The 24873-nt window shown below is 37.4% G+C and overlaps 1 protein-coding gene and 1 non-coding gene across 2 annotated transcripts; both read right to left on the bottom strand.

Annotated features, from left to right (window-relative positions):
* Window positions 1-337: 337 nt before the first annotated feature.
* LOC133083100 (mitochondrial import inner membrane translocase subunit Tim23) lies at window positions 338-24834 on the bottom strand. The gene is made up of 7 exons (XM_061179706.1): window positions 24577-24834; window positions 21849-21907; window positions 13635-13728; window positions 13335-13419; window positions 10786-10844; window positions 8865-8975; window positions 338-869 (listed from the first exon to the last, which is right to left on the bottom strand). Exons 1-7 carry the CDS (start codon window positions 24683-24685, stop codon window positions 754-756), a joined length of 633 nt encoding a protein of 210 aa, XP_061035689.1. The 5' UTR covers window positions 24686-24834; the 3' UTR covers window positions 338-753.
* LOC133079150 (small nucleolar RNA SNORA74) lies at window positions 11363-11566 on the bottom strand. The gene has a single exon (XR_009698065.1). It is a non-coding gene; the product is annotated as a small nucleolar RNA SNORA74 (small nucleolar RNA).
* Window positions 24835-24873: the final 39 nt, after the last annotated feature.

Here is a 24873-nt window from a genome sequence, read left to right on the forward strand (position 1 = left end):
TAACTCGTCCTTATTTTCTTTAGCTTGCTTTCCCAAGGCTTCCTAAAAACTTACAGCTCGTGTCTACGTCATCTTTTTCGAATTATCCCCAGTAAGATGAGTTAACGCGTACAGAATCACGATTGTTGCACAGATTGTTCTAGCACAGTACACTAATGGTATAATGGTTAATCTGAAATATCTTGAGGTTGTGTAGTGTCAACTCTATTGGAGAAAAATTTTAACCTAGTTGCTAATGCTGCCAGTAGCCCTTCATTTCAACACAAACATGAAAACATGTTTTAGCCTAGTGGGGCAGAAACAAATGCCAAGAGTAATTTTGGAGACACCCACTATGTTTTATGTTGGAGTTATGACTTTGGTTCCGTTTTTACCCTTTATTGGGAATACAGGACAGTATTACAGTCTTGGATTATTAAATGAACAAATGTGGTGATACAGCACTGACAAGCATGACCTGAATTCTGGGAGTAAGTGGTTTTCCAGTTCGGGGGGTAGGAGAAAAAACAGGTGCAAGATCTTCTTTAAAGGAGAAGAGAACCACATTACTCAGCCACCAAAGGATTTTGGCTTCAACTCATTAATGGCTGGAAGGAGTGCCAGTCCTGGTCAACCATCCATGATCTTCATCACAGCAAACTGCAATCTCCTTTTTCAAACTAGTTGCAGGTAAAAGAGTAAATGACTCCAGACTGACTTATAAATTGATCTGGATGACTACTAAAGTGTCCTCCGTTCACCAGCTAGTAATCTTCAGAGAGACTGTTGGAGCAAGGAGCCTCTCATGTGCTCCCAGTTATTATATATCGCGTAGAGGCTCGTAAGGGTTAGTCCTGCCAGGCCGCCTCGTGCCACCCCTCGAAGACCACCTGCAGAGGAAAAACAAGAAAATAACAGCCTTGTATTGCATACTGTCCTAGCATCACAGGGTTAACTAAGAGTTTCCTAAAGCTGAGACACACTGTTCATGTTTATGCAGATTCCATCCCAAACAGGAGAATAAGCTGTAAAAGTAATAAAAGAAACTAAGACTGAAGTTCAGGAGAGAGAGATTCCCTAAATCACTTGTTTAATACATAAACTATATTTTCATATTCACAACGTTTTTTTCACTTTTAATTTCACAATTTGTATCTAAGATCATCAGCATAATTTCTTGACTTTTCTCAATCTGACTTGATCCTAGAACACTTCTGGACAAGAGCTTATGCTTATCATTGAAGTCACAGCCAGATCAGTAATTCCCTGCTAGTCATATAATTTAGAACTTGGGACTTCCCTGGTGGCACAGTGGTTAAGACTCCAAGCTCCCAATGCAGGGGGCCCAGGTTCGATCCCTGGTCAAGGAACTAGATCCCACATGCATACTGCAACTAAGAAGCCAGTGAGCCGTAACTACGGAGCAGCCCGCCGGCTGTAACTAAGGAGCCTGCCTGCTGCAACGAAGACCCGGCTCAACCAAATAAATGAAGAAGAACTTAACCGGCACTGTCAACTGATTTAAGGCTGTATGTAAACACAGTGACACCCTCTTTGAAAACAGTATTAACAGCCTTTGGACTCTGCACAGGTCCTCTAAATATTAACTTTGAAGACTCAAGACAGAATGGTGGGTGATAAGATGGCTATAATCAAGCTTTGAGTTAGATGCTGACGAAGCACCAACTCCCCTGTTGCCTATCCCTACCCTGATGTGTCAGAAAATCTCAACTAATGAGCAATGAGGCACTTAACATCATACTAGTTGAAAAACATTCAAGGATTAGACTTTGAACTGTTTCTGCTTAACAACAAAAGAACAATTTTTCATGTGGAAAAAGATTAGGATAGATATTTCATTTGAAATGCAGAAACAAATGTTTCAGTCAGTTATCTGAAAATAGTCCCCAAGTCTAATAAGAGGAATGGGGGTACCCAAAGAAGCTTTTAAGAAATATTTGATGTTCTCTTACAGTTTCACAAATAAGTAGGGATCACAGACTTCAGGTGTAGCCTATATTGTACCTATGGAGTATTTGTTCCAAGTCACACGTTAGGAAGGCAAAGGTCCAGTCGTTATACCTTATTATAGGCCCTTTAGCTACGAGCCAGTAAATTCCATGAAATTCATGACACTGCTGAGTTAGAATGCTTCAGACCAACCCTTTCTGCAATGAATGTCTTGCCAGATGGCTTCAGATGATAAATTAAAGGGCCACTTCTAGGAGGCTCTCTAGCCTGAAGACTTAAGATAGCTGACCTGCTTAAGCTTCAACTATGAAGTGCCCTAATTATCTCTCTTAAACAGACCCAAACAGAAACTGCAGGCGTCATCTGTAAACAGCTGTCAAATATGTGGGAAGGAGGATCAGAAACATAAAAAAATTAATCAAAGTAAATGGGAGATATCTCCTAGAAGTCTACATCATCTCTTTATATCTTGCCACACAGACTAGGCATGACAGTTGAATTTGCAACTGTATTCAGTGTGGTTGAAAAATTAGAAAAATGATATAGGGGAGGTAATTGAAAGCACAATAATTTCGCAGACACCATTTCCTGGGACCATACATTCAACTTCAGACTAACTCCCCTGGACCTTTAGTCGATTACAGGTCCACAGGACACTGAGGTCTGCCCACTGGTTTGGAATTGGCTGCAAACTGTTACTTTCAGTTGGCCTTTTGCTTTGAGTGTCCTAGGAACATGGTTTCTACTTGGCCATTTTAGAAGGATCTTCACACTACTCATCTATCAGATAGCAAGCCTCCCTGGATATAGGTACTAGGGGTAATAATGAAATTGGGAACTATAAGGATTTAAGATTTTGGGGACATCAGTGGCACACTGTATCCCTTAAGAAAAATTTATCCCCTAGAAAGCCTTCTACTTTCTGACCAAAATGAAACAAACTTAGTTCAAATCAATTGTTACCTCTCTGAAGGCTAGAAAAAAGTTGTTTCTAGCAAGAAGACACCAAACATGCGTAAGTGCTTGATTTACTAATAATCACAGTAACCCCGACTCAAGGGTAGCCTTTTATTACATGTTTTAGTTTTAATTCTTTCCATTAATTTCAGGGTTTTCCAGCTGGTTGATCTGTTAAAAGTTTGACAGCCTTGGCTTTAGGCTTTCTGTAATAAAACAACTTTTGCCCAACTAAACACAGGAAGTGGATTAGCAAATAAACTTGCTTTGAACACAGAGTAACCAAATGAGGCCAATGGTTAATCTCTATAAAGCAGAACAAACATGAGACTTGTGTGTCACAGTTTTATCTTCCATCTTTTGGATACTTATACAACTCTTCCAGAAAGGGCAAATATCACCTCTTCTAAACCTGGGAAAATGAGGCCCAGAATATTTAAACGCCTGGTTTATGGGGTATAGAGCTGATCACTGGCAGAACTAACACACTGAACTAATCATTATTTTAGCACAAGGGTCAGCACATTTTTCTTGAAACGGCCAGAAAGTAAATATTTTAGGCTTTGAGAGTGCAAAGGCTATGTAGGTACTTATATAACCATTAAAAATGTTAACTATTTTAAAATGTAAAATACATTCAGTGAAGAGACAGGTATCTGGCCAGCAGGAGTCTGTGGCCCTTGCTTTAGAGGAACAGCCTTACATACACAGAGATGGCTACAAATTCCATTCAACAAATGTTTGTACTACTTAAATTTTTTTGTTAAAACTATTCTTTAAAACTGTGATAAAATACACATAACATAAAATTTACCATTATTAAGTGTACAGCTCAGTAGCATTAAGTACATTGGCGTTGGGCTACCATCATCCATCTCCAGAGAACTTTTTTCATCTTACAAAACCGAAACTCTGTACCCATTAAACAACAATTCCCTCCTCCCCTTCCCAATCTAATGCCTAATTTAATTTTTATTACGTTGATACATCTTTGCTCACTTTAATTTTTATTTTTATCAAAGTAGTCCATATAGATAATTTTAGAAGTCAAGATAGTACCAAAAGATTTTAGTGATGCACAACAGTCTGGGGTACTCATCATTCTTACCCTAATTCCCAGTTCCCAAAAGCAACTACTTTAATTCTTTGCTTTTTACCTGCATGTTTCTAAAGAACATCTTTATCTTGCTATTTCTTGATATTTCAATCCTAGATATTGTCTATTGATTTCCTACTAGGAAAACTGTGTCAAGTCTCGTAAGAACTGTACAAAATGTGCTTATGGCAGAAAGGTTTATATGTTATCTCATTTATAACTCTCTGAAGGGAATAGAGTCACCCTTGTTTTATAGACAAAGAAACTCAAATTCAAACAAGTTACTCTCCTATTTACACATTTAGGGATCCAGTGCTAGTCAAACTCAGTCTGACTCCAAAGCCCACTGTTTTTTTCAGCATACCAAATTGCCTCCAGCATAGAGAAAGGAGATTATCAGGGAAATTTCTTGAAAGGGGTACTAACAATTGAGCTGGGCCTTAAGGATGGACTGGATTTCAAATTTATCTGTTTGATCATAGGACATGCATGAGAAAGCTGTGGGAGAAAAGGCTGGAAAGATAGGTTAAGATTAGAACATGGAAGGCTAGGGTGAGAAGTTTGAATTAAGATAGAAAGGAAGTGTGTCATCATCACAGGCTCCTGGGTAGGGAGTATTAGAATTAGAACCATCCTTGAGGAAGATTAAGCTAGAAATAGTTAAGTAGGTAAGAGACTGGAGGTAGAAGTCTAATGTCAAAATGGTCAACGGAAAATACTGTTAGAGAAGTTCAGGGCTTGTGATAAGGGCCTCAACTCAGGTGATGGGTGTGGTAAACTTCACAACTGATGGAATGAGGGGACAGACAAAGAAAGGCAGAAATCAAAGGTGATTAGGCCTGCTTACTGCTTCTTGTTTTTTCTTTCTTGGTTTTGTAACAGAGTGGAAGCAGTAGGTGGGACTTTGAACCGCACTTCTGGGCTTTCCTGGGCTTCCCGTACCACTGCCCCATCCAGTCCTTCCTTGCAATGCCAGCGCTTCCATGCAGGACCAAACTCACTAAACTATCCCAGCTGTTTTTGAGCCCCCACATTACAGTGTCCTTTTAGGACTAGTCTTTCGGTGGCTGTTTTTCTGCAGGTGGTAGGGAGTGTCCCAGACCCCTTTGAGAACCTTATGGAAGTTTTAGAGGATTTAGAAACCCTGACTTAACATCTCCTGGTGTAAACTCTGTACTCAGGAGAAGGGTGAAAGTTTAACTCTCTGGAAGTTACAATAAACAATTTAAGACTTGTAAGTAAATGGAAATGCTCTAGTACTTAGATGGTAAGAATTAAAGTCCAGGTAAACCAAGTCTTTATACTGGCCTATGAAGTTCTATCATCTATATGATTTGGTCCCTCCCACTTTTATCACTCCAGATTCTACTACTCTCCCATTGCCTTTTAACTCCCACTTCAGGGCCTTTGTTCTTGCTGTTACCTAAATTGCTTCCTCCAGACATCCACCTCACGCTCCCTCATCTGTCTATCCTTGGTCAGATATCACCTTTTCCTTGAAGGGTGTCTTAAAACACCTTGGTACATACAGTTTTGCATGTATGCCTTCGTGTGCTGTGGGATAAATTGCTGAAAATTAGATGACTTGAGCAAAGGATCTACATATTTAAAATATTAATAACTAATGCCAAATTGCTCTTCAAAGTACTTGCTTACCTTTGCCAATAAGCATCATCTACCATCACTTTTTAAAAGCCAGGTTGTGAAAAATATTACCTTAATGTTTTATTTTGCTTTTCCCTGGTTGCTTGTGAGCAAACTTCAATTGTTTAGTGGTCGTTTGTCTTTCCTCCTGAAGGGCTTTGTCATATCCTTACTCCACTTTTTACTGGGTTGTTGGTTTAAGTGATCTGTTGAAATGTTTTATATATTATGGCAGTTAGCTCTTTGGAAGAATGTTGATGCCAGTAATAGAAATAAAGAAGTCATCAAGAGGCTGTTTGTGGCATATGAAGTTTAATTTTGAAGGCCTGGCATTCACTGAGAAGTAGAACCTTTTAACAATAACCCTGATAATTGCTTAATTTGAAAAACTGTATTTGTTTATCTTCTTACTTTTACTTAGCTTGCTTTTATAAGGTGACTTTCTCATGGAAGGCACAGGATTAACAGGTAAGGAATTTTCTGCGAGGGGGAAAGGGGCACCCATATTTTTTGGTTTCTGAGGCCTTGTTTCCTGAAGGTAAGTGATCAGGTCTCTTCAACATTCTTAAACTTACGCACGATAGCAAAACTACAGCTGTTCTCATTCTGGTAAAATACTGGTCATTAGATTTTCACACGGCATAGGAAACCTAATAATGATATTTCACACCTTCCGAAAAATATTTACAGAGTTCATTAAATAAAGCATTAGATCTGAAGTAAAAGCACACCATCAGAATTATTCCTTTAGCCTCTTTTTGGTCTGACAACTACCCACCTTCTCATGTATTTTCCCTCATGGTTTTTCTTTCTACAAAAGTAGCTTCCATACCTAAATTGAATCATATTGCTTTCATTCTAAACTCCTTCCTTTAAAAAAAAAGAAAAAAATTCCTATTTTAGAAGAGTAAATTGGGGATTGCAAAGATTTTAGGTCAACAGGAATTAACCATTCTCTAAATGTAAACTTCTTTCCTTAATGGTTTATGCTGATTCTAGACTAAAGAGTGCCTAAACTCTTTTCCAAATCCTTGAATCTAGAAGTTTTACAAATATTCCTGCCACACAAAACTCATAATTCTGTGCTCTGTCTTAAGTAGAGTGTAAACCAGAAATCAGTAAGACACTGATTTGCCTTTGTTAGAGTAATTTTGATGCGTTGAGTTAAACTGTTCAGCCAGGAACTAGGAACCAATGTTGCAATTCTGGGTCAGCAGATTATTTACCTCTTCTATGTTCCCCAATTGCAGTGGAAACTGAAATCTACTTGTCACCTGACATAGAATTAATGAATATTCTTTTTTCCCCTTTCTCTTCTGAGCCAAGAGCCTACTCTTCCATAATTGATGTTGGAGGTGTCCCAGGTGGTGTTATAAATGCTATCCCTACAAGGAAGTTCTGGACACAGAAAGCTAGGCTCTCCTTTTCTGGATAATACCAAGTATTCAGCCTTTCCCTTTTTATCTTTAAAATATGTGTAATATGTCTTAAATGAGATGGTAATTCAGTACATTTTCATACTCAGGGCTGCCCTCAACACACGAAATGCCGTAATGGCTTACCTTGAGCAAGAAAACGGGGATTGGTGGGAACTGAGCTGCAGCTTCAGTGCCCATCCACTGGGGTAGCTGCTCCCCAACCTCAGCTCCAGCCATCTGCCACCACACATAACGTGAGCTTAGTGTCTTCCATTTGTTCAAAAGAAGCTAAAATTTCCAGACTTTTGTGTGAAATCTCCTGTTTTTTAAGTTTTAATTTGATTTTTAATAAACATAGTTTGGGCCAACTAAACTCTTGATGGCTGAGTGCCACCCTTGTGGTGCCAATTAGGGTTTTCAATTCCTTTGTCTGATCCCAAAGATTTTCAATGTGGAAGTATTTTTAGGTTTTTAACAAGGTTCTTCTATGCCAAGGTAACACTTTCATGGACATAAAAGGTATTTACTGTCTTACTCTACCTGGGAGCTCTGCTGATGTGCGTAAGCACACGCACGTGTTGCGGAAAGTATTGTGAGCTCTTAAGAAGAAAATTCCCAATGTGATCCATTTTCAAAATTTAAAAAGCCTCTTACTCTCAGTTGTATCAGGAAATTTTGGATTTTATAATTCTGTTGAGACTTCTCTCATTTCTTTCCAGTAAAAATGAGGCCAAAATGCTACTTGATATTTGTGATAGAGGAATTACATGAAGACGAAATTACTCAGTTAATCAAGTGTCTAAAAGCATAATAAAGCAATCAAACAAATAAAAGTACTTTTCAGAGGCTTGAGTATAGAACATATGTAGTTTAGGCAATTTAAAACAGAAATGTGAGAAAAATCTGGGGCTGTCACTAATTATATGATCTTTTAAGAAAGATCATCTTAATACCGTGCTCATCTATAAAATTGGGGTGTGATGATTATCACTTCACAAAGTTTTAAATGAAACAAGTTATATTAACTGATTATTGCTGAGCGTGTAATCATAACTCAGTGAATATTAATTTCTTTTCCATCTTAGAGGAGAATTTGATATTTGATCTTCATCCAGTTAATTTTGACTCAACTCTCAGGGTTTTGATTTTTTTTTTTTCCAAAACTGAATGGTATTTAGTCCACCCACGTTCATAACAGCATTATGCACAGTAGCCAAAGTGGAAGAAACACAAGTGTCCATTGACACATGAATGAATAAACAAAATGTGGGACATACGTACAATGGAGTATTATTCAGCCTTAAAAAGGAAGGAAATTCTAACACATGCTACAACATGGATGAACCTTGAGGACATTATGCTAAATGAAATAAGCCAGTCACAAAAAGAAAACTACTACATGATACCACTTAACGTGAGGTACCTAAAGCAGTCAAATTCAGAGAGAGAGAAAGTAGAATGGTGGTTGCCAGAGGTTGTAGAAGGGGGAAATGCAGAGTTGTTGTTTAATGGGTATAGGGTTTCAGTTTTGCAAGATGAAGAGAAGTTCTGGAGATTAGCTGCACAACAATGTAAACACAGTTAACATTACTGAACTGTACACTTAAACGGTTCGGATGGTCAATTTTATGTATGTGTATTTTACAAAAAATAAAAACCAAAATCCCAAACCACGAGATGGCAGAGAACATTATACTACAAAAAAAAAAAAGTATAATGTTTCCTTTTAAACTACAGTATGGATAAAAAGCATACTTCAACTGTATTAAGAGACAGCTTCACCATTTAATAGTACCTACCTGTACATTTATACAACATGCCCGTCATGGTTCCAGCTGCTACTGTGTTGAGGTCATCTTCTGCACCTCGTGTTTTTTCAATGATGACACCAAATGCACTATAGAGCAAAGCTATAGGGGAAATGGAACTGATCAGTAATAAAAAAGTAAACTGAAAGTCAGTGTGGCAATTATATTTAGATAAATGTATTCTACAGACATTATAAGTATTCACAGACATATAAACAATGATCACTGGGAACACTGTTTGTAATAAAAAAGGCCTAGCAACAAATAAAATGACCTTCAAGAGGGGACTGATCCAGAAAAAGACTTTCTACATAATGGAATACTATGTACTCACTTAAAACGCAGGAGGAGCTCTATTCACTAATATGTAAAGCAGGCACATGTGTGTATGACTCTGGATATGCAAAGAAAATGTTTGGAGAGATTCAGAAGAAATTTATTAGCTATTTATGTAAAGTACTACTGGGGAGTCCCAGGAAGAATATCTTTAATTTTCACTTCCATTTTATTCATAACAGCTGTACTTTGGGTTTAGAAACAAAAACAAAACACATGTATTTCTATCCTAAGAAAAATATGACTTCCAGAAATGTGAGATCTGGTTCCTGCACATGTAAAAACCCTAACACTAGCACTATTTAGTTTTAAAAAGATCTTCCCCCAAACTACCATTCTCTTATGCCTGTAAAGACTGATTAGCCATGAATGCATTAACCCTTCTCCTTACCCTTTCTCAAAATTATAGCCACATTTGACCCCTCAAAATTATACCAAACTCAGCCTTACAACTCCTCTGCTGTGATGTTTTTATACTTCTATAAGGGCTCTTCTTCCCGTTTCAATTTATTTAACTGAAACTAAACCTGAGCAGAACATTGTGACCGGTCACATTACAAGGGAAACATACAGGGTGACTGGCCACCCCAGTCTGCCCAGAATTGAGAGTTTCCTGGAACATAAACTTGAAGTGCTACAACTGAGAAAGTCCTGGGGAGACCAGCACGACTGATTACTCTGGGCACACAGGTACAAAGGAGGGTGACTGTGCTTGGTGGAAGGGCACTGGGGTCATGGGCAGCATATGGAAGCAGCCATTTACTAGGATCCCAAATGCAAATCTGACTTTACAGTGTGAAAACGTACTGCTTCCAAAGCCCATGACAAGGCTAGGATCTCACTCTGTTACACAGAGGCTTTTCCTATTTTTTCAACAAGATGCCTACATTTTCTCTTACTTAATCTGCCACAAGTAAAAGATTTTCAGACTTTCAAATAAAGTAAACTTTGGATTAGGGCATAAGTGCCATAAGTAGGCTTATTATAAGTCATGAGTAATCAAAAGAGTCAATCATTCATAAACATTACAGCATGAAAGCATTTGATCCTAAGTACTACTAAATTATCCCTTCCTTAGAACTGCAAATGTTTTCAATGTCTACAAAGGCCCTATTACAATTCTGGCAATTAAGTCTGGGAAATCTAATTAGGTAAACAGAATGACGAATGGTCTATTAGGAAAACATATCAGGACGGCTGGATTAATCTATCATATCTTACTACAGGAACTTGAACCTCTCCTAACAAACAAAACCATTTGCCTTGAACCTAAATTATTTTAATTTCATTTAGTTAAAACATGATTTTATTTGGTGTCTTGCTGAGACAGGAGAGTATGCAGTGCTTAAAGCATTTAGAAATGAATGTATTTCACAATGGTATTAGCAGCTGGGATTCTTTTGTTACAGTTTATGGTCTTCTCCTAAGTAGTATCTATACTACTCACCAGAGTGGATTTAAACATAATTTTTAACATCCCAGGACCAGGATTTTAGTTGATCAAACTGTTCATAATACATGTACATTCTTTCTTTGCAGTAATAATAATTTATTAAAAAGTGAGATATCTACTTACCCAGAGAACCTAGAGTATTAGCCCAAAGTGCCCCTTGCCTGGTCACCATATTCAAGATCCTACCAGAGCAGAAAGAGAAAGAATCTGTATTTAGAACCAGTATTCCTTTAGTATTTAGAAAAACCATAATAATAGCAATTTTAAATGTATAAACACAATACACAAAATTTTCTTAATTTTAAAACTTAACACCTCCTCAGAATTCAATTAGGATAGCTTTTACTTTATATAAATATAAATGAAGGTTAGATTAAAAACTCCAACATTTTTGGGCAACAAGTAAAGAAAATTCTAATTATTAAATGTGTAAAACTATTAAATATATAAAAGGTTTGAATGATATCCTGGAATGTATTTTATAAAGAAGTTTACAGAAACTGATCTATGTTAAAAAAAAAATGACATAACAGACAAACTAGCTTATAATTAAGTTTCTTATGTGTGTGGGGGGTAGTATGTATACTTAGAATGTTAAGTAGAATCAAAGTGTGGAATATCGTGGAATACAAAGCAAAATTAAGGACAAATACTCAAAGGAAAAAGGCATCTAACTAGAATACATGAACAAAGTGCACTCTGTGTCTGCTCCCAGACTAGAACTAAGCAGCCAAAGTGAATGCTTAGCACACTCTCAAGGAAGCACAGCGCTGCCCTCATCCAGTGCCAGACGTCACCAGAACAGTGACGGAGGCCACTGGAGGAAGAAGACAGAACACTGCTCTCCCAGCAGTGTAACACTGTCTCAGGAATGGTTCTGTCCTGACAGCTGACTACTGCTGGAGGTTATAGAATTACAACAACAAACAGGAAAAGAACTCATTTAATTAAAGCACTCATTTAAATTAATGCTCAGTAATAACAAAAATCTGTATTACTTTTAAAGGATTATTTAAAAAATTAGTAATGATTACAAATATTATGTTACACATTTAATTAATCTAATCATGGTACATATTTAATAATATATTAAGTTTAGCACTTAATTGTTTTTCATTACTGTATTGCTGGTGGCACTGCAAATTGCCAAAGTCCTTTGGAATGTGATCAGGCAACATATGTCCACTTAAATGGGCCCTTACTTACTTCCCACTTTAACCATCTCTCAATAGATTAAAGGCAGAATGTAAGGAAACTTACCCAAGATCCCAAAACAGTAAGCAATGAAACTGGGCTTTGAAACTACATAGATTTGTCTGGCCTGAAACCCAATTACCTTTCCATTTTTAAAATGCTGTCTCTCTATTTCAAAGATCAGAATGATTATACTAAAAAATGGTATGTAAGATTTTAAAAATCTGACTTCAGAAATGCAAACCAATTTGACTCTCCCCAAAAATTAGTAACTATGATGGTTTTAAGAAACAAAGGTTATCTTTTCTAAGAGACCTTCCACTTTCAAATTGGTGTTCAGTAATATGATGCTGGGGATTTGTTTCAAAATAATATGGAAGGGAAGAAGGAGGTGGGACACAACTGGTCCTGGTGCTGGTTGATGGTTGTTGAGCTTGGGTTATAGTTCATAGATGTTCACTGTACTACTTTGTCTGCTTTTGTATAGATTCAAAATTATCCATAATACAAAAAGTAAAAAAAAAAATTGGAGTAAAGAACGAATATTAAGAATATAAATACAAAAATATTCCAGGATCTGAGCTTGTAAAGCAAGGGCAGTGATCCATGCAGTAGTAGGAATATGAAAAACTTGACAGGCCTTCAGGTTTCCCAAGGTCCAATTCTAACACACTGCTGCCATCTGCTGGCTAAGAAACATATAAGGAAAATGGAGCTTAAAGTGTCCTAAAATAAAAACCACGAGCCACTGAAGAACACATACTGTGTGATTCTACTCATATGAAGCATAAAAACATGCAAAACTAAACAATATATTATTTAGGGAACAGCAACAGGAACTGGTCATGTTTATTCCTTAAGCAGGGTGAAGATACATGTTATATACACTTTCTGACCTTAATTGCACTTTCCCTTCTTTGCAAACTTCAGTTTCCTAAGAGGAGACTGTCTTACTCCTTTTGGAACCACCTCTAAGTTCTAGGGATTTCATTTAAATTTTCTGCACCTTTGCACTTAAGAAAAGGAGAGTGAAGTCAATGAGAAGCTTAAGTCAAATGTCGGCAGATTTAGCAATTACTCTTATGTGCTTCTTATTTCTTCACTTATGATGTCCTATGGTTTTGCACACCCCTGAACAATCCAAATAATGTACTAGTAATTCAACAATTTGAAAAGTATGTTATATAGGCCTGCAAAATGGAACAGGTGTAGCTGAGAAGTTAGGTTAGGATAGCACCAGCTGACTGAGGGACACTGACTCAAAAATCACTCCTTCTAAAAGCTTAGACCCAGGACTTAATCCCTAAATTCCTTTTATTTTGAATAAGGGAAAAACAAAACAAAACACCAGAAAAAAAAAAAACTGACCAAAAAGTATACCAATACTCTAAACAACTGTAATCTCAAGGTTGTGCTCATCAAGCCAACAAAGTAGAGATTAATATTCAAACATCACTACATCATTACATGAGACTTACTGTACATTTCTTGGTTTGGACCAGGCCATGTTCTGGGTTTCCTTCAGTCCTAGCCGTAGACCATTCATTGCCCCAAATGCAGCCCCTGGCAAATCATAGTAACAATTCATTCAAATAATCAGCTTTATATTAAAGAACAACTATACTTCTGATTCTTTTTCATTTTTATTTAATAATAAGAAAACTGTAAATAATGATTTTCAAAAAAACCCTGAAGGTGATATTTTAATTGCCTTTGCTTTTAAGCACCTCTGGCCACCTGGATTGAGGATACTTAAAAAAACATATATAAATACCAACCTGTCATACAACATCCTCCAATGGTAAAGAAGGCCAGTTCAAATCTGCCCCGGGTTTTATTAGCTCCAGTTGGTAAAATAAACTCATCTGTATCCTACAGGGATAATAATGAAAACCAAGTTGAGCTCCCCTTAAGACATAGTACTTGCAAAGTGTTTAATTTTTCAAAGGAGTTTTTTACAGAATGTAAATCCGTAAATTAACTAAAACTCAACTATACTTAGTCAAACAAAAGTAAAACTTTCTGCAACAAAAGGAACATGTAAATCAAAATGAAATGAAATATACAACATATATAGTTATGCTCATTAGTTCTTAGGAGAGATTCTTGCCCAGAACTTTGCATCTCAATGTAAGTTTGATAGATTATAGGAAATTTGCCTTCATGATAAATTTGAAAGTTTAGGAAGGCCATCTCTAGAGAAAGGTAAACTGAAAGCTATGAGAGATAACAGAATACCAGTCTGGAAGGAGAAAAGAACTTTCACTCTGTAGCTACTATTTATCCAGCACCATTTTACTATATGTAAGACCAATTATCATAAAAAATGAGCAGAAACTATAAAAGTACAACAGTTTGGATCACTTACGCAAGGGCAAAAATCACCTCAACAATTCTTAACTAGTTGTTTGCAGGGCATATATTCCTTTGATAATCTTAGAAAGCTTACAGATCCACCTTCTAGTAAATGCATACACAAAATCTGGTATGAACCCCCTGAAGGTCAGCCAAGAATCCTAGGTTGAGAAGTGCTACTGTAAGAGCACAATAGGATTGATTTCGCAATACAATCCACTTTTTTATGTTGAACAAACACATTTTTGCCAAGCTTTCCATACAAAAATGGTTAAAATGAGCCCCTGAAGGATAGCACACACCCTTAGCAAAAAACACTAACAAGTAAACATCCCTTTGGCAAATACTGACCTTTGGTAAATGCATTCCTGATTAGGAAAACTGTACCTCTGCACTGATTTTTGATTTCTGGCTTGTGCACACGTTCTTACCAAAAACTGTACAATAAACAAGCCCACGTACTCTCATCACACAGAAATGGTCTGTTGGGCAATGATAAGCAAACTCTGAAAAATTCTGTGTCTAAATATATTTATTATACATAGATCTGTAAATTCTGGGTGCTTCCTGACTTTTCAATTAATGACTTAGTTTTAAATTGTGCTTCCTGTTTGAGGTTTTTAGGAATGGTATATTTAATATGATGAGGTAAGTAATTATCCTTCAATCCAGAAATGGATCACTAACTACACATAGGAAATAAAAAAAAAAGATGATCATGATTAACATTAGTAAGTATTGATACAAGTGCATGTCATCACCGACTCATTCTTCAGCTAGTGAGTCAATCTTGCATTCCTGAGATATCCAACAACTACTCTTTGAAGCTTGATGTTGTAAACTGAGCTTTAAAAAAACTCTACTATTTGCAACTTTATCTATGTTGAATCAGCAACTTCTCCAAACTGAAAAAATAAAACCCACAAAACCAACCAACCAAAAACCAAGGCTAATATAAACCTTAAAATGTATAACCCCCTAATTTCAAATGTTTGTATTCATCAGACCACTCTTATTTTCATAGGCTTTCGAATAATAATAATCTGATCTAATTAAATAAACTCAGGTGGTATTTATTTCCCCAAATGTACAGATTTGGTTCAAGATTTCAGTAAAAAGATTCCCACTTTACACTTTCATTTACACTTAACTTAGTATTAATGACCTCATAACTTTGTAACTACTCACTCCAATATTTTTTATTGGGGTGCTTTTAAAATTAATTACTTGTTGCTTTTATTTATGTATTTATTTTTAATTTTATTTATTTATTGGCTGCGTTGGGTCTTCGTTGCTGCGCACAGGCTTTCTCTAGTTATGGTAAGCGGGGGCTACTCTTCGTTGCAGTGCGCGGGCTTCTCACTGCGGTGGCTTGTTGCGGAGCATGGGCTCTAGGCGCATGGGCTTCAGTAGTTGTGGCTCGCAGGCACTGGAGTGCAGGCTCGGCAGCAGTGGCGCACGGGCTTAGATGCTCCGCGGCAGGCGGGATCTTCCTGGACCAGGGCTTGAACCCATATCCCCTGCATTGGCAGGCGGATTCTCAACCACTGCACCACCAGGGAAGCCCTACTTGTTGCTTTTAAATATAAATCTTTAATTTGTGCTCTGATCACTGCTCCTTCTGATCACAGAAGTGCGTACAAAGAAGCAGGCAGCCATTGTTGTTGTACCCTCTCCACCCCCACTTATTCCAGGGGCTTTAAAGAAGAGCTGGGAGCTGGTCTCCTTGCTGCTTCCCCATTCGTGAACTAGACATTAAAGACTAAAACATTCAAAAGCAATTGCATAAAAAGGAAAAATTAGAAAGTGACAACACACACCCAGGAAAAAGTGTAGGCTCAGAAAAGAACTGAGAAGAGCTTAAGTTTACATTTCAGGCTGGTCCTTGGCACATAGGCAGACTGTAATAACAATAATAATAATAATAATAATAAAAACCAATAACCAAATAAAAGCAAACCTTGGGGAAGGGGGGAGAATCTGATTTCCAGAGTTAACCACATTATTAGAGTCAAACGTCCAGTTTTCAATAACAAAAAATCACAAGGCATACAAAGAAATAGGAAAGCATGGCCCATTCAAAGGGAAAAAATAAATCAACAGAAATGTCCCTAAAAAAGACCTGATAATAGGTGTACTAGGCAAAGGCTTTAAAACAAGTGTCATAAAGATGCTCAAAGAACTAAAGGAGATGTGGAGAAAGTCAAAACAATGTATGAACAAAATGGAAACAAAGAAATAGAAGACCTAGAAAGAAACCAAAAAGAAATTCTGAAGCTGAAAGAACAATAGCTGGAAAATTCACTAAAGGGATTCAAAGGCAGATTCGAATGGGCAGAAGAAAGAATCACCGAACTTGAATACAGAATAGAAATTATTGAGTCTTAGGAAAAGGAGGAAAAATGATTGAACAGAAGTGAACAGAGCCTAAGGGATCTGTGGGATACCACAAAGCAACCTAACATACAGACCATGAGTTATAGAAGGAGAGAAAGAGAATGTTTGAAGAAATAATGGCTGAAAACTTCCCAAATTTGATAAAAGAGATGCATATGAACATTCAGAAGCTCAATAAACACCAAGTAAGATACATTCAAAGAGACCCATACTGAGACATGTTAAAATCAAACTTTCGAAAGCTAAAGACAAAGAGAGAATCTTGAAAGCAGCAAGAGAGAAGCAACTTATCACATACAAGGATCCTCAATAAGATTAAGAGCCGATTTCTCAAGAGAAACTTTAGAGGCCGCTAGACAGTGTGCTGATATATTTAAAGTGCTAAAAGAAAAAACTGTCCACCAAGAACCCCATATTCAGCAAAACTGCCCTTCAAAAGTGAAGGAGATATTAAGAAATTCCCAGATAAACAAAAGCTGAGAGAGTTCATGACCACTAGACCCGCCCTGCAAGATATGATCAAGGGACTCCTACCAAGTAAAATGAAAGGACACTAGACAGTAACTCAAAGCCTTATGAAGGGATAAAGATATTAATAAAGGCAAATACATGGACAATTATAAAAGTATTACTGTAACTTATGCTTTTGACTCCACCTTTGTTTTCTACATAATTTTAAAGTTTAAAGCATTTAAAAGAATTATTAGATTATGTTTTTGACCACATGATGTATAAAGATATAATTTTGTGACATCAACAATTGAGAGGGGCAGGGACAGCTGGTAAAGGAGCAGCATTTTTGTATGTTACTTAAGTTAAACTGGTATAAATTCAAATTAGTGTTATAACTTTAGAAAACAGCTATAGAATACATTTTTAAAAAAGGTTATGAGAACGGAATTTAAACAATTCCCTACAAAAAAATCCAATAAACACAAAAGAAGATATTAATGCAGGAAGGGAGGGACAAAAAGCTAAAAGGCTTATAGAAAATGAATAGCAAAATGCCAGAAATCTCTCCTTATCAGTAAACACTTTAAATATAAATGGATTCAACTCTCTAGGCCAAAAGACAGAGATTAGCACAATGGACTAAAAAACATGATTCATTTATATGTTGTCTACATCGGATTCACTTTAGAGCCAAAGACACAAAAAGATTGAAACTGAAAGTATGGAAAAAGATATTCCACACAAATAATAACCAAAAAAGAGCAGGGTGGCTATACTAATATCAGAAAATATAGACTTTACAGCAAAAAAGGTTACAAGAGACAAAGAAGGACATTATATCAATAAAAGTATCAACATAGCAAGAAAATATAACAATTATAAACATTTACTTACCTAGTAACAGACCATCAAAATATATTAGGCAAAAGTGATGGAATTAAAGGGAAGAATAGAAAGTTCTACAGTAACAGTTGCTGATTTCAAAATTCCACTCTCAATAATGAATAGTAACTGTTATAACCAGACAGAAAATAAGGAAATAGAGGAGTTAACACATTAAGTCAACTAGATCTAACAGACATATGCAAAACACTCTACCCAACAATGTACACATTTTTCTCAAGTGCACATAAGTCATTTTCTAGGGTAGACCATATGGTAGACCACAAGTTAAGTCTCAATAGATTTTAAAAGACACCATACGAAGCACCTTTTCCAACCACAATGGGATGAGTTAGAAATCAATAACAGAAGTAAAACTGAAAAATTCACAAATTTGTGGAAAGTAAAAAAAACACCTCCTTAAACAATCAATGGATCAAGGAAGAAATCACAAGGGAAATTACAAAATACTTAAGAGATGAGCAAAAAAGAAACACAACATACCAAAACTTGTGAAACTCAGTGAAAGTGGTGCTAAGGGGGACATTTATAGTTATAAATGCCCACATTAAAAAATAAAAAAGATCTCAAATCAAAAATCTAACTTTACAACTTAAGGAACTAGAAAAAGAAGACACTAAACCCAAAGCTAGCAGAAGGAAGGACACATTAAAGATTAGAGCAGGGATAAATGAAATAAATTACTAGAATCAGAAATGAAAGTGAGGACATCACTACTGATTCTACAGAATTAAAAAGGATTATAAGAAAATGTTATTAACAACTGTATGCCAACAAACTGGATGCCCTTGATGAAATGTACAAATTCCTAGAAACACAAAACTCACCAAGAAACAGAAAATCCGAAGAGACCCATACTAGTAAGGAGACGGAATCACTTATAAAAAAACTCACAACAAATAAAAAGCCAAAAAGCCCAAAAGCCCTGGATCTGATGGCTTCACTGGTAAATTTTACCAAACATTTAAAGAACTAACACCAATCTGGGGGTTCCCTGGTGGCCTAGTGCTTAGGATTCTGGGCATTCACTGCCGTGGCCCGGTTCAATCCCTAGTCAGGGAACTGAGATCCCAAAAGCTGTGTGGCGGCGCAGCCAAAAAAAAAAAAGGACTAACACCAATTCTTCTCAAACTTTTCCAAAAAACTGAAGTGCAGGGAATACTTGGAACACTTCATAACTCTTTGTATGAGGCCAGCATTATCATACCAAAGCCAGACAAAGACACTACAAGAAAAGAAAACTACAGACCAATACCCCTTATGATCACTGATGCAAAATCTTCAACAAAATTCTAGGAAACCAAATCCCACAGCATATTAAAAGGGTCATACATCATGACCAAGTGGGATTTATTCCTGGGATGCAGGATGTTCCAACAAATGAAAACTGATCAATGTAATAGACCATATTAACAGAATGAAGGGAAAAAACCCCACATGATCACCTCAATTGATGCAGAAATAGTATTTGACAAAATCCAACATACTTTGATTGATAAAAACACTCAACAAACTAGGAACAGAAGGAAACTACCTCAACATAATAAAAGCCATATATGAAAAACCCACAGCAAATACAATACCCAAAGATGAAAGACTGAAGGATGCCCGTTTTTTTTGCCACTTCTATTCAACACAGTATTAGACGTTCTAGTTGGAACAATTAGGCAAGAAGAAATAAAAGGCATCCAAACTAGAAAGAAGTATTTCTTTTTTCACAGATAATCTTATATGTAGAAAATCCTAAAGACTGCACCAAAAAAATCCTGTTACAACTAATAAGTGAATTCAGCAGAGTAGCAGGATACAAAGTCAACGCAAAAAACCAGATGCACGTCTACAAACTAACAACGAACAATCTGAAAAGGAAATGATGAAAACAATTCCACTTACAATAGAATCAAAAAGAATAAAATACTTAGGAATTAATTTAACCAAGGAGGTAACAGTCTTGTACAAGAAAACTACAAAACTTGCTGGAAGTAACTTAAAAAGACATAAAGAAATGAAAACATACCCATATTCATGGATCAGAGACTTAATACTGTTATGATGTCAGTATTACCCCAAACAATCTATAGATTCAATACAATTCCTATCAAAATAGGAACTGACATTTTTTGCATAAATAGAAGAACCCATCTCAAAATTCATATGGAATTTCAACAAACCCCAAATAGCCAAAACAATCTTGAAAAAGAAGAACAATTCTGGAGGACTCACACTTGCTAATTTCAAAACTTACCAAAGCTACAATAATCAAAACAGTGTGGTACTGGCATGTAGACCAATGAAATGGAAGAGAGAGCCCAGAAATAAACCCTTGTACATATGGTCAAACGATTTCTGGCAAGAATGCCAAGACCATTCCAAGGGGAAAAGACAGTCTTTTCAGCAAACAGTGCTGTGAAAACTGGATATACACATGAAAAAGAGTGAAGTTGGACCTTTACCTAACACCATATACAAAAATTAACTCAAAATGGATCAAAGACCTAAATGTAAGACGTAAAACTATAAAACTCTTAGAAGAAAACACAGGGGAAAAGCTTTGTGACAATGGATTTGGCAATGATTTCTTGGATATGACACCAAAGGCAAAGGCAACAAAAGAAAAAATACAAATATGGGCCTTCATGAAAATTTAAAACTTTTGTGCACCAAAAGACAACATCAACAGAGTAAAAAGGCAACCCACAGAATGGGAGAAAATAATTGCAAATCATGTATCTGATAAGGGGTTAATAATTAGAATCTATAGAGAACTCCTAAAATTCAACAACAAAAAACCAAATGAACTGATTCAAAACTGGACAAAGGACTTGAATGGACATTTTTCCAAAGAAAACACACAAACGGCCAAGAAGCACATGAAAAGTTGCTCAACATGGCTGATCATTAGGGAAATGCGAATCAATACTATAATGAGTTGCCACTTCACACTCATTAGAATAGCTATTACCAAAAAAACCCAGATAATAACAAGTGTTGGTGAGAATGTGAAGAAACTGGAACCCTTGTGCACTGTTGGTGGGAATGTAAAATAGTACAGCTGCCGTGGAAAACAGTATGGCAGTTCCTCAAAAAGTTAAAAATACAATTACCATATGATCCAGCAATTCTACTTTTGGATATATAATCAAAAGAATTGAAATGAGAGTCTGGAAGAGATATTTATAAACCAAAGTTCATAGCAGCACTATTCCTGATAGCTAAAACATGGAAGCAATCCAAGTGTCCATTGGACAGATGAATGGATAAGCAAAATGGAATATTATTCAATGGAATATTATCCAGCTTTAAAAAGGAAGGAGATTCTGACACACACTACAATACAGATGAGCCTTGAGAACACTATGCTAAATGAACTAAACCAGTCACAGAAAAATAAATACTGTATGATTCCACTTATTTGAGGTACTTAAGAGTATTCAAAAATAAGACAGAAGGCAGAAGGGTTGCCAAGAGCTGGGGGGAGGGTGGAAAAAGGAGTTACTGCTTAGTGAGTATAGAGTTTCAGTTTTACAAGATGAAAAGCATGGAGCTGGTAGGTGGTGACGCTACAATATTAGGAATGCATTAAATACCACTGAACTGTACAGTTAGAGATAGTATATTTTCTTAGTGTATTTTATCACAACTTTAAAAAATGGAAAAAAACAACCAAACCCCAAAATCCTTTAATCAACTAGTATCAGGAAGAGATGCAAGCCAAATCCCCAGAGTTTGTGAGGGAAAAAAGGGTGAATGAAGACCAGAGACTTGGTGCCTCCAGATGCACATATCACAGATCAAGTCAACATCGGTACTTGGGGTTATTTTTTTAAATAGTAAGATAAAGGACCAAATTAGTAAAATCATAAAAGGACTAGTCTTAATCTTACCTGCACGAGATACCGTGGATCCACATTTAAATAAGGAGACAGAGGGTTCATACCAGTTACTAGAGAGAAAACAAAGCATTATATTGCAATAAAATTTTAAAAAGTTATTTCATTTAGCATTAATTTTGCTCGTTTTGTGTGTTTTGCAATTTTGATGCACAGGCTCAATGAATGTGAATTTTTCTCTCACTTTCTTAGTCTTATCCTTCCTGTCTGGCAGTTTAGGGGTTGCCTCTTCCTGGTGCCCTCAATCTTGCACTGTTGTCTCAGGATCTCATATCAACAAGATACTGGCAGTGACGTGGATCAAATAATCAAAGTAGCAGGAAGCATAGCCCAGGTCAATAATAAAGCTAATTTCTTTCTACTTTACTACAAAAATGCTTGACAACTATGCAGATTGCAAAATAAAATTGACCAGAGACCAATCAATTTTATGAGAAAAACATCGTTTGGGTTATGTGTTGTGTATAAATATTCTAAGGCAATTCCTTCAGATCTTAGTGTTGACAGATTTGATTTACAGGGTAGAGAATTCTTAGGTCATCACCAGAAGGAAGGGGTCAGGGCAGAAGAAATGGGCACTCTCAGAGGGCCAGACTTGAATTCTACTACCTTTGAAGATAGAAAAATCTATCAAGGAAAATCAACTTTCTCACATTTTAAATTTAATCTTTGGATCCTTCTGTATCTCAGCTGATTGTTCACAAACCTATCCATTACCCAGGACTCTGGTCTTTCCATCAATTCAAAGTTCTATTAGTTCTGTATCCAATATCTATCCTGAATTGTGTTACTTACCATCTTTATTGCTACCACCCTAGGCCAACCACTAAATCTCACGTAGACTGTAGTAACTATCTCCTACCTAACCGGACTCCTTACTTGCTCTAGTCCCTCCAATTCACTTTCTAAATGGCAATTAAAGTGATTTTTTTTTAAGAAAAGGAAATCAGCCTTAATGGCTTCCATTTACACCTGTAACCAAATCCAAACTACTTACAAAAGGCTTACACAACACTACATTAGCTGCCATTCCTTGCCCCTCTAATCTCATTATCTCCCACCAAACCAACTCGGGAGTAACTCTGTAGATACAATGGCCTAACAGCTGATCCTCAAACACTTGCCTCCCCCCAGGCATTTGTACTGTACTCAGGTCACAGCTCAAAGGTCAACACCCCTGAGTTGCTTTCCCTGGACCATTCTTAAATGGCTTTGGCTCCCATCACCATCTCAAGATCCTTTTATTGCCTTTACACACTTATCACTAACTGAAATATTTTTTACTTATGTTACTTGGCTCACTTCAACAGGATGTAAGCTCTGTGAAAACAGCACTCATCTTTTAAAATTTAACTGCTGTAGTCCTGCACCCAGAAAAGTCCATCTCAAGTACTCAGTGAATGGTGTTCACCCCTTGATCTCTTAATTTACCTTCAAATCTTAATTAACGTAACAATGCTTCTTCACATTAAGGCAGTGCCCTTTGTGCTCCAAAACTCAAAGGTCCTGAGACTAATATACAAACTACATACAGTCATATCCCAGAACTTATTACATACAAACTATGTTCTAGATTTAGTTCTTTTAAAACTAAATTTATTTATCTATTATTTATTTTTGGCCGCACTGGGTCTTCGTTGCTGCGTGCAGGCTTTCTCTAGTTGCGGCGAGCGGGGGCTACTCTTTGTTGCGATACGCGGGCTTCTCATCGCGGTGGCTTCTCTTGTTGCGGAGCACGGGCTCGCAGGCTTCAGTAGTTGTGGCTAACGGGCTCTAGAGCGCAGGCTCAGTAGTTGTGGCGCTGGGGCTTCGTTGCTCCACGCCGTTCCCAGACCAGGGCTCGAACCCGTGTCCCCTGCACTGGCAGACGGATTCTCAACCACTGCGCGACCAGGGAAGTCCTAGATGCAGTTCTGACACAGGTGACACTAGTAACTTTAAAGAGCGTTTTTGTTTCTGAGCATAAGAGACCTAAAGAAATAGTACAAAGATTCTCAAGAGAAATCAGTTTTATGAAGCGCTTATCCTTCACCAACTTCCCACTATCTTTAACTCCAAGTTCTATTCATCCAGTTGAATACCACAGTTAGAAAGTTCCAAAGATCTGGAATACATATTCACACTACTTAGGAGAGGGCACAGGCAGGGTATTCGTGCTTCGGCACCCTAGATCTTGAATATTTCCTTTCCTAAAATTCTTACCGGCTTCTTTCTTCATGTCTATAAAAGTTCTCTTCCAAGTTCCTCCAGTTGTCTCGAGACGTATTTCTTTCTCTCCTGTATACATTAGTATTGAGTGTTTTACCCTGACGGCTACTTCGTGGTTTAGAATGTAACTTTGTGCTAAAAAGTTATGTATGGGCTCGATACGAGGAATGCATTTACTTGCAAAACTGGGCGCTCTTCTGCACTTAGGGCCAAGCACACAGCCCAACACACAAGGAATTTGTGGGAGGAACGATAAGACACGAAGCTTGAATATAAAAGGAAGAAAACATGCAACATCTCCTGGGTCCAGGTCAACCACAGAGAGCTTCTCGGAATCCATGGCTCCAAACACTCGTTCAATGTTGAAAGAGCGGCCGCGCAGACACACTAACCCCACCACTGCTACTGAAGCTTGTGACCGCCAGCAAAAAAAAAGGAGAACAGGGCACGTCGCATGTGTAGCGTGGCCGCAAGAACCAGTCAGAAATGTTCGCAAGCTAGGCCCGATACTTACGCGGGACTCCGGCCAAATCCGCGTGCGAGTAGCCTGCTCCACCGGCTCCGAAAAAGCCGGCCAACCCCCCTGTGGTTTTGTTGCCGCTTCCGCCGCCGCCGCCCTCCATGGTGACGCAGCAAACTGCCCGTCTGCTTCTCCCCGCCGCTTCAGGCCGAGATCGCGTGCTCGCCCGTTTCTCCTCTGTAATAGTGGGGAGACCCGCGTAACAACCACCTCCTTCACACGCTGACCTTCCGGGCGCCGGCGCCCACTAAACCTCACACTTCCGCTTTGCGACAGCGTACGTCCCGGAAG

This window comes from Eubalaena glacialis, chromosome 1, assembly GCF_028564815.1.
Source record: "Eubalaena glacialis isolate mEubGla1 chromosome 1, mEubGla1.1.hap2.+ XY, whole genome shotgun sequence".
Classification (NCBI taxonomy): domain Eukaryota; kingdom Metazoa; phylum Chordata; class Mammalia; order Artiodactyla; family Balaenidae; genus Eubalaena; species Eubalaena glacialis.